This window comes from Sinocyclocheilus anshuiensis, unplaced genomic scaffold (assembly GCF_001515605.1).
Source record: "Sinocyclocheilus anshuiensis isolate Anshui unplaced genomic scaffold, SAMN03320099.WGS_v1.1 scaffold63, whole genome shotgun sequence".
Classification (NCBI taxonomy): Eukaryota; Metazoa; Chordata; class Actinopteri; order Cypriniformes; family Cyprinidae; genus Sinocyclocheilus; species Sinocyclocheilus anshuiensis.
In genome coordinates this window covers 4,782,058-4,797,469 of record NW_015552625.1, presented here as the reverse complement: position 1 = coordinate 4,797,469, position 15,412 = coordinate 4,782,058, and the positions used below count along the sequence as shown (strand labels likewise).

General features: G+C 35.8%; 1 protein-coding gene across 1 annotated transcript in view; it reads right to left on the bottom strand.

Moving 5' to 3' along the window:
* Nucleotides 1–15,412, bottom strand: part of LOC107666369 (leucine-rich PPR motif-containing protein, mitochondrial-like) — a 51,541-nt gene that overhangs the window by 10,545 nt on the left and 25,584 nt on the right. The window contains exons 24-30 of the mRNA XM_016457628.1: nt 9,298–9,422; nt 8,072–8,178; nt 2,329–2,397; nt 2,149–2,239; nt 1,921–2,063; nt 1,503–1,680; nt 847–973 (exon numbers count right to left, since the gene is read on the bottom strand). Of these exons, the coding sequence (XP_016313114.1) occupies nt 847–973; nt 1,503–1,680; nt 1,921–2,063; nt 2,149–2,239; nt 2,329–2,397; nt 8,072–8,178; nt 9,298–9,422 (840 nt within the window). The remainder of the gene's footprint in view (nt 1–846; nt 974–1,502; nt 1,681–1,920; nt 2,064–2,148; nt 2,240–2,328; nt 2,398–8,071; nt 8,179–9,297; nt 9,423–15,412) is intronic.

The following is a 15,412-nucleotide window of genomic DNA, read 5'->3' as shown; positions in this document are numbered from 1 at the left end:
ACACACACACACACACACACACACACACACACACACACCTACCTTATATGCATAGTTTTCAATATACTGGCCATCATAAATAACAGTAAAGCATAGTACTATTAATTTACAAGATTATCCTATTTAAATATTTATAGTATAATTAAAGTAGTCTGAATATATTACCTAAAATGTGTAATGTAATGGATTGTTACTAACTACAATTTTTGTCATGTAATTTGAAATCAGTAACGGACTACAATTTTCAAGTAATCTACCCAGCTCTGTATATATATACAGCTTCTAAAAACTTGGTTTAAAGTACCTTTGCAACAACAAAACTATAATGTAATGCAGTGGAAGATCATGTTCCATCCATGAATAGGGTCAGTTAACACCCACCGCAATGGCTATTGCGTGATAGCCTGGTATACAGACATTTCTGAATGCTTCCTGAAAGCATGCACAAGATTATAGTGGCGATGGCTTTCTTTCATGAGGATATATCATCAGACATATAATACGACCTAGTGAAACATCTGAGCTTTATGGATAGATCAAAGATCAGCACAAACACAAAGACCTATTACTAAACGGCAAAGGACTGTAATTTTTGCATCTTGTCAAGCTCTTCTGAGAACTCGGGAGATTATCTAGTAACTCTGAAAGGGCTCAAACCATAAGACATGTATGCGTGTGTGTGTTCAGCTAGAAGGAGCTTATCAGCATTCATCCGTTTCAATTCAAGAAGATTTTCTGATGCTGCAAAATCGGGTTCAACAGCCATGACCTTAAAACTTGTAATTTAGCAACCTGCAATACAAATTCAAACATATTAGATGGTGAGACCCCCATAGACAGACTCACATGTTTTTGACAGCCATGGCATCCTCAATGTTGCCTGAGGCTAGGAGGGTTTTGATGAGGGTATCATATGGAGCAGGGCTGAGGACCATGCCCATGCTTTCTGCTTCCTTCAGGATGTCATTGGCCTCTGAGAATCAGAAACAACAGGGGTAACGTAATCTACTCAGACCACTACAGATAATAATGCATATGACCATCCTTTAACCATCCTGAAAATTAATCTCGAGACAGTCACACTAACTTTTACTATAAAGCTACTATGAAGCAATTTTAAAGCTATTATATATAACTATATAAATAAACATGACTTTACTTAATCTAAGCCGAGAGCTACAAATATATTATATTAATATATTAAATATTATATACACAATATATACATATATTGTATATAATGTTTTATTTAGATTTTTTATATTATTATACCTTTTCATTTTTATTTTATTTTATATTTAATTTAATGTATGTATGTGACTATGTAACGTTTTGCTGACTAGTGGCTGAAAAATAAAACTACAAGTTACAACAGACAAAAGTTACAATTACAAAAGTTGAATAGCGCAAGAACGCCATTTCCTGGAAAATCCGTCCTGACAACTCTATGGCTTACCATAGTGATTTAAGGGAAGTTACATAAAGTTACATAGAGAACTTACCTTGAGCTTTGCCCTTCTTGCAAAGAGACAGGAGTTTAAGTCTGTAGTCATCAACTGTGGCCTCTTTAGGGGGTGAAGCAGCAACCCTTTTACGAGGGGCAGCCTGAACCATGGGGCTAGATTTGATCTCTTGCTCCAAAAACATCTCAGGCTGACCTTTGACCTCCTCAAACCACACCTACACATAAAACAGCCACATCATTACACCATAATGCTTCTTTAAATTCTGGATATTAATTCAAGTTTAATTAATTCATGGTTTCCACCTGCTACAGAGATTATAAGAAGCAGGACAATAAGGACTAAATGTATCTATAAAGAAAAAGTTCCAAGTACTGAAGGGGAGTGGTTTTCAACTGCCTTTGTTTTAGGATTTGTGTAACAGATTTTATATTGGACATTGAATAGGTTCTTTTACCTCAGGCACCTCGAAAGGCACCTCCTTGTCATTGTTTTTAAGGATATCAGCAAGCAAACGCAGGGTCCTCTCTCTTGGAGCCAAATTTTCCTCTTGCATTTTCATCCAGGTTGCCTCAGCCTTTTGCCAGTCATTGGTCTCCTCTGACAAGAAAAAAAAACAATGTCAGTGCAAAGTAGTTACGCTCATCCACTGTTTGCAGTCTCCGCTCCAACACATGAGACTTACTGCAGAGGCGTAACAAATAGTGGTACATGTCATCTCTGTCACACTCGAACAGCTTGACAGTCATGTCCACCATGTTCTCAAGGGGCTCCATCTGGGGAAAGAGAGATTCAAACAGTGATACACACTCTATTGATCTATAGCATATCACTTTTTCAGACAAAACGGCAGAGAAACACTGACCTGTTGGGCTGCAATGCATTTCTCTGCAAACCACTGCACACGGGTTGGTCGTGCCCTTAGACCAGGAGTCTGCACATGGGTAAAAAAAAGAAATGTATGAGATCTCAACAAATTAAATTGGTGCAAATCACAAACACTGCACTAATACTATCAGAGGGCCCAGTGGGCATGAACAATCATGAGAAAGGGCATATCAAATGCAAAGTATAAAATTCACTAACTGGTCAAGTTATGCCCAGGTCATCTCAAAACCAAACCAAACACCGAACAAAACAAAAGCAAACAAAACTAAACAAAACCAAATCCAACACAAATCGAAACTTTACAAAAAAACAAAACCAAATCCCAACCAAAACACAAAACAAAACAAAACAAAAGCAAAAAACAAAACACAAAACAAAAAACAGAAAAAAATTCAAACAAACCAAAAAAAAAAAAAAACATAAAATAAAACAATTTTGGGGTGGTACAGACAGAACATAGATCTAGTTGTACAACATGATTATTTCTCATATAAAGCACTGAATCATGATGCTCTGGTGCACCTACAGTAAATGAGAATCTTCACACACACACACACACGTTTGTTTTTGTAAATTGTGGGGACATTCCATAGGCGTAATGGTTTTTATACTGTACAAACTGTATGTGCTATTGCCCTACACCAACCCCACACCTAAACCTACCCCTTACAGGAAACTTTGTGCATTTTTACTTTCTCAAAAAAACTCACTCTGTATGATTTATAAGCGTTTTGAAAAATGGGGACATGGAGTAATATCCTCATAAGTCACCTTCTCCTTGTAATACCTATGTCACACCCATGTCATTATACAAATTTGTGTCCTCATGTGTAACAAAAATGCGCGCACACACACACACACACACACACACACACACACACACACACACACACACACACACACACACACACACAGATTTCTAAATTCACATTGTCTCTCCTCTTTGGAGGATATTGCACCAGCAGCATCCAAACAGAATTACTCTGCAGTAAATCAGCCTCCAGGCCAAGTTCAAAATCACTCCAGCCTTCCTCAAGCCTAATCTGCTTAGCAAATAAGACCAAAAATGACCGCTACATAGTCCTAGTCTTTTTTTGTGTTGCTATAAATGTAGGAGCAGCCCCTGGGCCTGATGCATAAAGCCCTGTGGGGCAAATCTTCCCTTAAGTAAATCCAGGATGATGCACACCCCCACTCCTCCAATCGTCCTATATAGAAGAGCAAATCAACACACACACACAAATTCATTTGACCCAAACAAACAAACACACACACACACACACACACACCACAGCCAATACCCAAAAAGAACATCTAGGTCAGATGATTAAGAGTCTTCAAAGACAAATAGATGACAGATTTTTTTTAACACAACACATGGACACTAAACAATAAATTGATACATTCTTTCTCTATCAGGATTTTAGCCTTATATAGTCAATAAAAATGCTAGAAAATATAAACTAACGCCCTGCTTATGTAATTTTCTGTCATTTCTGTCAAATTATCATTTTCTATCCTGAAGTCAGAAGTTTTTATGAAGAGAGCAGGAAATAAGTCCTGAAAATCTTACAAAAATAAAGCAAAAAAAAAAAAAAGTGTATTTTTTCTGTGTAGTTTGCAACACTGTTATTAAAATGTAGGATATACATCTTTATAAACTTATAGCAAAAAAAACAAAAAACATTGAAATAAATAAAAATAAATAAATAAATTAAATAAACTGTCAGATACAGTCCAGAAAGTCAAGACTTCTGGCAAATATTTGAGACACTTAAAACTATTTTTTATGCTTGCTTAATTTTATTAATGTTGGATAGTTTAAAAAACATTTAATCATTCTCACCAAGAAAAAAATCAAAAAACTTTGGGTTTGTGAGCCTAATGCTTCACAAAAAAGGAAACCAAAGTGTTCCATTTTCATGACCTTCACAAAGATACAGTAAACCAAAAACTCCCCATTCATTCAGACCTTTGAGCAAAAACCCCCATCATCATGCTGAAGATGCCATCATTCTCTCAAACACAGGTCACACACTCCATTTTAATTACACCAAAACCTTAACCAGCATTTCACTTAATTACCACCATTATTAATAATCTGACAATTATAGACAGCACAATCACCTCACCAGCACTCCATCACTGCACTTAAAGTTTCTATTAGAGAGTGGAGTAGAGCTCTGTATCTGCTAATGCTACTTAGATATCAGTGTTTTTAATTATCCAGCTCTGGATGGAAGAGAGGATGTGTGGAAAACGCTCCAGGGAACGAGTGGGGCTTTTGACCTGTCAAGCACAAGGATGCTCGACGAGCCACCATTAAACGCCAACTTTTAGAGAGTTTATAGCGGAGGGAATTCAGAGGTATAAAACTATTGTAACTACCAGGTGTAGAAAGATACGAAAGAGCTTTGTTTTCAATGATTAATAGCAACTCTAATCAAATACACTTCCCAATCGAGCCAATCAAGACTTCAGGATAATATAGATCAAATGGCTTACAATATTTACTCAAACAGAACTGATTTTAAAATGGACACAATGAGCAAATATTGTGTACAACTACAGATCACCTGAAATTCAATCCATTTCCAGCAGTGCTTAATCATTTTCTAGTAAAATACTGCAAGACGTGGCATAATAGCAGCCAATCAGAGAAAATACTTTGTTTAATATAGTTGTAATGAGGCTGGCATTCAGGAATAAAAACTATGTTGCAGACAAGCAATAAGGATAGGTACAAGTCATCTCATCACCGCTGCTTAAAAAAATGCATGGAAGAGATGCCAAGCCATGATGGTTATGAATTGATATAAATATCAAAATGACCAAATACCAGTGTTGTTATTGTAAACTAAAATGATTAATTATTGTTTTTGATAACTGAAATAAAGCTGCAAAAATATATACAAACATAAAATAAAAAACTAAGGAAAATGAGAAATGTTGCCTTAGTAACTTGAAGAAATAAATTTGTTGAAATGCAATAAATGTTCATTGAAATAAAAATAAAGCTATATAAAAATATACATAAACCCAAAAATGAATCAAATAACAAAAGCACATAAAACTAAAATTAAAATGAGAACTGAAAATATAAAAATACAGCTAATTCAAAATATTAATAAAAAACTATAGTACTACTGAACATAAACAATACCAAAATAGCACTTCCAAATAGCAGCTAATGTGTCACCTGGACAATACAATGGTTTATTAATACTATAAATCAGTAAAGTTAACAAAATGAATAAAAGTGTTATTAATGAATAATGAAAGTGACCTTTCTTTGAATGTGTGTATTGGTTTAAAACAATGGCTACCTAACAGACATCTACACTGCACTATTTTATTATGTATTAGTCATGCATCATGAATGATTTTAAACTCATATAACACTGGAGGTTGTCCGAAGATGGTATAAGAGCAGTAGTGGATTGGTAAGTTTTAGAAAAAGAGGGATTTTAACTTGCATCCCAAATTAACCTCTCAAAACAATGAAAGTCAAAGCTGCTTAAGATCGCGGTATCCTGAGGTGACCATTGATAGCTTATCGGCTAAAGTACTGTCAAAGAGGAATTTCTATGATCTGGTCGGTGTATATATGAAAAATGGAGCCAAATGGCATGCTCTAGATCTGCGGACACTGGTTGGTTAAAAGCCCTGACTGATGGATCTGTAATATCCAAGCTTAGGCTTATTTTTCCATCCATACTGACAACGATACAACAGAATTAGCAGAGATGAGGGTTTGTGGAGGACAGATGCAGAGAGACAAGAAAAAAAGAGAATGCTGCAGAAGGTTGGAAAAATAAAACTGCACAGAAAGGTGAAACAACCTCAGACAAAGACTATGCATGATAAACCGGCAAGAAGTGGCTTGACTGGCGCTGACATTTCGCCGTACTCCCACATGGCAGCACTGAGGGAGTTGAGTGGTGTCGTATTAGAGCAGTTGGCTAATTGAACATCTAAATGGCTTTGTCAGAGCTGTTTCGCAGTGGAAGTGTAGACTCGTGAGATGCTGTCTTCTGAAAGAACAAGACAGAACACAGCCTAAAGATATCCCCAAAAGACCCATTCTGGACGAAGCGCTCAAAACACGTCAAGCGTCTCAAAATCAGTTACTTCCCGGACAGAGCGCTCGCTAAAGGTCCTGATGAGTGAACAGAGACATGCATGTGTAGACGTCTTTTATTGTCTGGAGAGACTGAGCATCGGAAATCCATCTGAAATGTGTCTGAAAACGTCACAGTCCTGAGACAGGATGAGAAGTTCTGCTGCCGGTGCTACTTTAAGCAGATGCTATTCTCATTCAATAAAGATGGCCCTCTGGCCCGAGGACAGTGTGAGAGCGCTATAACTTGTACATGGATTTCGCATTTCAAAATGATTTATTTTTTAACCTGTTAGCTAGGTAAAAAGCTGTCTGGAATAGTTTTGATTGCAAGAATTACTTGTGATAGTCTTGGTAACATCAGAAAGAACTGGTTGAAAACTGCAAAGCAATTAGTATTGCTTCTGCCTTACATTACATAATATATTCCAGCTATTATTGCAAAATTTGTCAGTAAATTAAATGTATTTATTTAAAAACATTTAGTGAAAACATGCACATGTATATATAAACAAAACTTAAAAGGTCACACTTTATTATAAGGTCCAATTCTCACTATTAACAAACCATTAACTATGACATTCGCCTCAAACTCCTAATTTGCTGCTTATTAATAGTTAGTAAGGTAGTTGTTAAGTTTAGGTATTGGGTAGGGTTAGGGATGTAGAATGTAGATGGTCATCCAGAATATGTGCTTTATAAGTACTAATAACATACTAGTACTATACTAACAGCCAATATGTTAAACGATTTCATGTTTTCCTTTGTCTTTGGAGTGTTACAAGCTGTTCGCACATATATAAGATCTGTAAAGTCACACAGATTAAAGTCTCAAACCCAAAGAGACATTCTTTCTAAAAGTTAAGACTCATCCACACCTGAGCTTTGTAAAAATCAATGCGTTTCAGAAAGGCGGGGCAGAGAGGAGCAACAATAATGTATGGTATGTGTAAAAATGTTTTTTGAACCTTAAACCTTAAACAAATTGCATTACATCAAATACACAAAATAATATTCCTTTTAGCAATGTCATATGACCCCTTTAATAATAGGCATGCTAGCAAGCAACTACTTAATAGTGAGAATTGGTCCCTATACTAAAGTTTTACCACTTAAACTACACATTTAAAAATATAAATGCAAAATTATAAACTAAATAAATCCAATTCAATACATGAAAAAAAAATTTGAAAATTAATATGAACCAGGCACTCAGTTCTTACTTTGTTGTTAACTTTTGTCATCATTTTCTGTTTCAAATGAAAATGTCTTTATCAAGCCAAAGCCTTGTAATGACATTTAATAATAATAGCAATTGACTGAGTGCATTGATTCAATATAGTGACAAACAATATCACAATACTTCAATTTTCCCAGTAAGCTTTGTTTAAAAAACGAGTGGTCTTTGTAGTCGTCGTTTTCTCCTTCACACTCACACACACTCTCTCATCCTTTGAAAAATCATTGTACCTATTGTCTTGCTTGAATGGCATTAGTGTGGCTTTGGAGCCAATCTAATTTAAAAGTGGAAATATCAGTGTGGCAGTAATTAAAGCGGTTAAATAGCTGTGAGGTTTGAACACAATAACAGCAGTCCCACCTCGATGATTTTGCGTGCCTCCTTGTAGCGGCCCGTTTGCAGGAACGCAAAGTAAAGGTCGTAGAGCATCATCATCTCGCCTCGCTCCTGACTCAAAAACTCCATGACTGTGAAATGAAAGAGAGAGACAAAACAGTCACATTTGTGTACTCTGTGTACATTGTCTCTATTCTATCAACCTTAAAGGGTTAGTTCACCCAAAAATGAAAATTAGCCCATGTGTTTTTGTAAGAAAAATATCCATATTCAAAACGTAATAATCACTTTAATGTAGCTTGCGCCAACAGTTGTACACGGAAGCAGTTCCGGGCGGATGATGTATGAGGTCAGCGTTGCGCATGCACCAGTGAGTCATGTGAAAACCAACGTTTGTTAACAGGAGCAAAAGGAAGCCTTTGTTCACCCCCCGGAGCCGTGTGAGACACTTTTTTTTATGGATGGGCACATTTTATTTAACTTCTTTTGAAGTAAGTCATATACACCTAGGAATGTCTTCAAAAAAGTGCTTTCAGCAGCCCGGCATTTCATTAATAACAAGTTTATATGAAAAATAGAAGCTATATGAATGTCTGGCGATATTTTTGAAAACATTATTTTTAGATTTAATCTCTGGTTCATATAGCTACCAATAATCTCTTTACTTGACAGTATTGCTTAAATGCTATCAGATTTAACAGATGCCTTGTGAAAATTCCCTTTATTGTCACTTAATGGCAAACAGATCTGGACTCTTTGCTTGCCACTTCAGAACGGTCGAGAGAAGCCACAGCAACACAAAGAGAGTGAACTCCTGCAGGTATATGTACGTTTACGTCTATCAATGGGTTTGCTGTGGCACATTCAGAGTGCTGGGTCATTGGGGCCGTAAAGTGGCCCTCCATCGTAGAGGTCTCACTGCCTTAACACTTCAAATCCACTCACCCCCAACACACAGCGCACTTAACCCCTCCACTAACCCTGACAAAGACAGAGACTATTGAAACCACCATCATATCTAGGTTGTCCAACCTGCCCTTTAGTGGGTGGCACTCTTGAAAACACCGAACACACACTTTCTACATATGACCATCTCAACAGACAGCACACCAGAACACACACACACACACACACACACACACACACACACACACACGTAGACAAGTAGACAAACAACTTGTGACTAACAAGTGACACACAGAAATGTAATTAATGTGCTGTGTGTGTGTGTGTGGGTGGGTGTTACACACCTTTCTGTAACAGCTCGGCATCTCCATTTTCCACCAGGCCACAGATGAGGTCGTGGATTTTGGGCATCTGGTTGTATTGTTTTTGGACCTCCACAGTGGCATCGAATGCACCCGCATAGTTCTCACTGTAGAAAAACATGACATATTACACCAAAACAGCACTACACATTGTGCCAGTATCAAGTCTTCACGTTGTGATTATTGCTTAAGCTTTTATAGGGGTATTATCGTCACGGTACTGTGTTTTATTACAAAACAGGCTGAAATTTTGAAACTGTTGTTGTTCTTAACAAGTTTAAATTACTTTTTAAAACACCAAACTACCCTTTAAAGTAAGTAACTTTAAAAAGAACCATGAACATTTTAAAATCTATATAAACATTTGAATAAATACACAAATAATAATTAAAAAAAACATGAAATAAAAATAATAATAAAAAGAAATATAATTAATGGCAAGTTTTAGTTCATTTTTTCCACAATAAACATTTAAGAAAGTAAATAATCTAAAACATTAAATGAAAATGTTACATATTAAAAAATATATAGTTAAATGGTCATTATGATTTTAAAAAGTACAAATATTTAAAAGAAACTGCACTGGTCAAAAACTACTTTAAAGGGGTCATATGATGCTGCTAAAAAGAACGTTATTTTGTGTATTTGGTGTAATGAAATGTGTTTATGCAGTTTGAGGTTAAAAAAACACATTATTTTCCACATACTGTACATTATTGTTTCTCCTGTATGCCCCGCCTTTCTGAAACGCGTCAATTTTTACAAAGCTCATCAGTCTGAAAAAGCGAGGTGTGCTCTGATTGGCCAGCTATCCAGTGCGTTGTGATTGGCCGAATTCCTCAAGCATGTGACGGAAATGTTACGCCCCTCACCATATTGTGATGCCTGAGGCAAAAGCAGGCATTTTTTGGTCTTCCAAAAGAGGACGATATCCGCTTCATCATGCCTGGAGCTGATCCATGTTGGTCGCTGAGGAAATACATTAACTTCGCGCTGTGGATCGCCGGAGCACACCTCGCTTTTCAGACCGATGAGCTTTGTAAAAATCGACACGTTTCAGAAAGACGGGGCATAGAGGAGAAACAATAATGTACAGTATGTGGAAAAGAATGTGTTTTTGGAACCTTAAACTGCATAAACACAGTTCATTACACCAAATACACAAAATAATGTTCTTTTTAACAACATCATATGACCCCTTTAAATTAAAGATCACAAAGTAAATAAAAAAAACATTTAAATATAAAAATAGAATAAATCTAAATAAACATTGAAAAATAATCTTGAAAAAAAAAATTTATTAAATGGTCATTATGTCTGAAGCACAAATATTTAAAAGAAACTGCACTGGTCACAAACTACTTTGTAGTTCTTAATGTCAAGTTGTAAGTACTTTTTTAAACAATAAAATATCTTTTTAATAAAAAAAACAACCATGCATAATTAAGACACTATAGAACATTTAAATAAATATACAAATAAAAAAATGCATTAAATAGTATATATACACATTTCTAAATAAACATTTCATGGCCATGTGCAACAAAGGTCTTTAGCTTCTTGCAACTTCCTGTGGCTCCCGCCTTCCTCTACAGCCCCCAGTGCCCTCACCCCCAACCATGCCGCTTGGCAGAATATGGCAACAAAATTAGATCTGCTCTCTCCCCTCTCTCACATCTCTCACATCTTCTTCCCCGTCTTCCTCCCTCTCTCTACCCCTTTCTAACAAAGAGCTCAGTGCCGGGGCTGACAGAGGCCTGACAGAGGAATAAAGCAAAGGAATAGACGAGAAAAACACCACTCCAATCACTCTATTGTGACTGTAGTGGCAGCCATCGAGTGATTGGATAATTACCACGCCAATCACACAGAGGTCAAAGCAGATAGGGCCCCGGCAGGAGGGGCGGGTGTGGAGGGAAAGTGAACCTGTGGGGTTTTAATAGGTGTAATTTCAGTAGTGTTTTCAACCCCGGAGATTATACAGTCAGAGAAGGGATATGTGCTTTAGAGAGATGGGAGGAGGGAAGGGAGGCATGAGGGAGATGGACAAAAAACAGGGCAGTGATTGAGCCGGAACGTGACGCCAGCTCTTAGGCAATCGCACTTAATTGGAATGAAGAGCCACAATATTATTCATCAAGCGGGAGTCAAGAGCCAATTCGAACACACGCTGGATGATTGCGCAATGCACTTGAGCGAGAGAGAATTTGAACAGTGTCTCATTTGATTAAGGCCCATATAAACAAAAAAAGCAAAGGGAGCGAGACTGATAGAGAAACAGAGCCATCGAACAGTCAACTCTATAATTTCAAATTTGTTTTGCAATTTTTGTCACAAATTACTGATTGTGAATCACAGGCCTGTTAGTTACAGCATTTCTTATTCAATAAACACAGGCTCCAAAAAATAACACTTAAAAATGTATGAATTACACTGTATGAGAAAACAAACCAAGTGACATCTATGTAAACAAATTATACTAGAGAATTTCTCAGAACTGGTTTTAATAAAAACTGAAAATATATCTACTGTTTTACAATCTGCCTTTCTGTGAAATGTTTTGCTTCTAAAGTGTGTTTGTGGTTTAAAAATAAATGACCCGTTTCATATTTTGTTATAAAATATAAAGACAATCATAAAGTGTTGCATTTTGGTGACACTGAATATTTAGGGATAATGTTTGTCCTAATGGCAAAATAAATACTGACGCAAAGCTGGTGTCTTTTTCCATACTGATTAGCTAACTGTACATTATCTTATGTATTTATCCAATTTTTCAAATAAACAAAAATTTGAGATAGAATTACTTCAAGTAAGAAAAAAGACACCATGGCAAGAAATTAGAAAGATGTGAAGTAATTCTGTTACTTTGAAAAACAGTTGATGATATAGTACAGTTTTGCAGTTATTATAACAAATAGAGTTGACCACATAAAAAAAAGTTTAATCAATGCCTAATTTAAGAGTAGTTCATGAAATAAAAAAATAAAATAAATGAAAAAAAAAAACTTTTATTTAAAATATTCACTTAAAAAAAAAAAAGGAAACATTTCCAGCATTTGACTGTAAATGCTTTGCACTCCAGAGAAAACTTGATATATGTATTATATAAATATTATTACAATTTAAAGAACTGTTTTCTATTTTAACAAATTTCAAAATGTATTCGTGTGATGGCAAAGTTGAATTTTCAGTAGGCAATACTCCAGTCTTCAGCGTCACATTATCCTTCAGAAATCAATTTGCTGCTCAAAAAACATTTCTTTTTATTATCAAAGTTGAAAATATTTTAGTGTAAACCAGGATTCAAAGGAATTGTTTGTTTTTACTGTAACATTTGATCTATTTAATGCATCCTTGCTGAGAAAAGTATTAATTAATTTATTTTTCTCGCTGACTCCAAACATTTGAACTGTAATAAGGTCAGTAAACTCTAGCAAACAAAAAGGAAATATTTGCCCTAATCTTCACATGACATTGGAATATTCTCAGATTATTACAAAAGCAGCCAGCATTGAAAACAAACCCTAAACTCAACAGAACTTTTAAAGTGTTGTGTTTACTGACAAGGCCTGATGGAAGCAGAAATTCCTTGAACTTGATGTATTCAGAACGCCACGTGAATACGATGTGACACAGATGTTACGTTTCCCAGCCCCCCCAAAGCATAAGCAGCATAAAACCAGAAGACTTCTTCACAATTCCCATCAATATGAGATGAGTCGTCCACAACGGCAATTACCCCACCCCCTCCTTCAAAACCCAACCCCCCTTCTCCACTCTCGCCTAACTAAGCTCCCCAAAAAAGAATTAACCATGTTGAAGGCTTCATAATTTCCCCGGATACAATTTAGCTGTCAGTGGCGCTCAGGCTTACTGCAACATGTTCCTCTTAATGTCACTAACTTTGCATGTCAAGCACTTTCCAGCCAATTAAGTTGAAGGAGAATAAAAAAAAAGTGAATGCGAGTGCTTTGCGCGAGGAACCTGAAGGATTAGACAAGAAAGCTAATTTCATCCACCCCTCTTCTGAACCTCCACTTCTTGTGACACTCTCCCTACATCCCTGACTCCCATCTCTTTTGTTACCGAGATTGGCACCCATGTTATCACCCTTTCCACTTTTAAAGAGAACGACTGCTTTTTTTTATGTCTCTCTTCCTTTACACTGAAGTGTGTGTGTATGTTGGTAGTTAGAGAGGGTTAATGCTCAATGATTTGACTAAGAATCGAATACATCTATCAAACACAAAACTACAGAACAAAATGATGTTTAAATGTAAACAGTCCCGATTTAAACTTTCCAGAAACTGTCGTTCCTTACTATACATGCACATGACTCAGTTTAAAACAAACATCTGACAGACTTCGACATCCCCTCCCTCTTTTTTAGAGTTCCTGTCTCTCAAAAAATCCCTTCCACAAAAAAGTTCTGGCAATTCCCTTTGTTAGGCTCATTAGAGACTGAGGATACGGATCGGGAGCGGCGGCTGCTGTTGTCGTGGAGACGGGCTGATGGCTGTCAGAGTTAATCCCATAGAGAAGTGTTCATTAAGTCATTACAGTTGACATGCTGACGAGACACTGACACACACCGCTTTGTACTCTTTAGCGCAGCCCAGACCAAAGAGGAGACAGAGACGAGTGGAGAGAGAGATGGATGAGGGCAGAACAGAGAGAACGCTGGATTAAATAAAAGAGCCGTCGATAGCAGGGGTGCCAAACACATTTTAGGTCGAAGGCCGGATTGGACAAACATCACCTTATGTGGGTTGATTTTTTGGTCTATCGATGGTGTGTGTATGTATAACAAATCTGCATCATAAGTTCTGATTCAACTTCATGCTGCTTTGAGTAAAACCAAAGGAATTTAGTAGTAACATCATTTACCAATATCTTTTCTAAATACAAAATTACTGAAAAAAAAAAAAACTAACTAAATTTAATAAGTAAACTAAGTAAGTTTAGTAAGTAAATAAAGTAAGTTTAAATATTTAATAATCTTAAACAACAATAGAGTTTATATTACAACACAGGAAAATTGATAACTAAAAAAAATAAATTACTTTGATTAAAATTTTGCTTCCCAGTCAAACTCCAACAGTGCTAAATAAGTATTACTGTATATCTAATGTTTATCTGCCAAGAGTTATTATAAATATAATGAATACAATCTAGTAATGTTACTGTTAAAAGTAAAAGTTCACACTAAAACTATTTTTCGGTAATAAATCTGAAATAAAATTAAATATAAATATCAGAAAACAATTTAAAAAATAAATAAAATTAGAAATGTTGCCTTGCCTAACTGAACTAAATAAGTTTAAGTAAACTCAAATTAAAATGGAAATAAATGTATTAAACTTGAAAAGAAATATTTTTAAACAAATAAACAAATAAAATAAATAAATGACAAAAGCACAAAAAAATAACTAAAACTAAAATGAAAACTGACAATAATAATAAAAAGGCAATTAAAAAATAATTAAGAATAAATAAAGTGCATGTTAACTGTATATTTTAGCTAATTTCACTTTCACTAATTTCGCTTTCAGCTACCAATGGACACAGAGTTGACACAATTCACCATGTTTACATCCATTCTGTAGAATTCAATCACTTCCCGCTTCACAAGCATGAATGAAATTTTTCCTAAAAATCAGCTTCACACATACAAAATTAAATAACCATTTAAAAAAAAAAAAAAAAAGATTTCATCTGGGCCTGGGCCCAAGTCATCATCCTTTCTGTCTTTGACCAATATTTTGGTCAGTATATAAAGATACTCAAGATACTCTGACTATTTTTTATTTAAAGGGGTCATATGATGCGATTTCAAGTTTTCCTTTCTCTTTGGAGTGTTACAAGCTGATTGTGCATAGATAAGATCCCTGAAGTAGCAAAGACTAAAGTCTCAAAACCAAAGAGATATTCTTTATCAAAGTTAAGACTCTGCCACGCCCCCCTAAAATGGTTCGTTCTAACACGCCCTCACATATCTACGTCATTATGTGGAAATATTTGCGTAATGTCGCCCAAATGTTCACGCAAAGAAAAAAGGCGTGGTTTCAGTAACCGCAGTTAGTGTTGAAGCAGC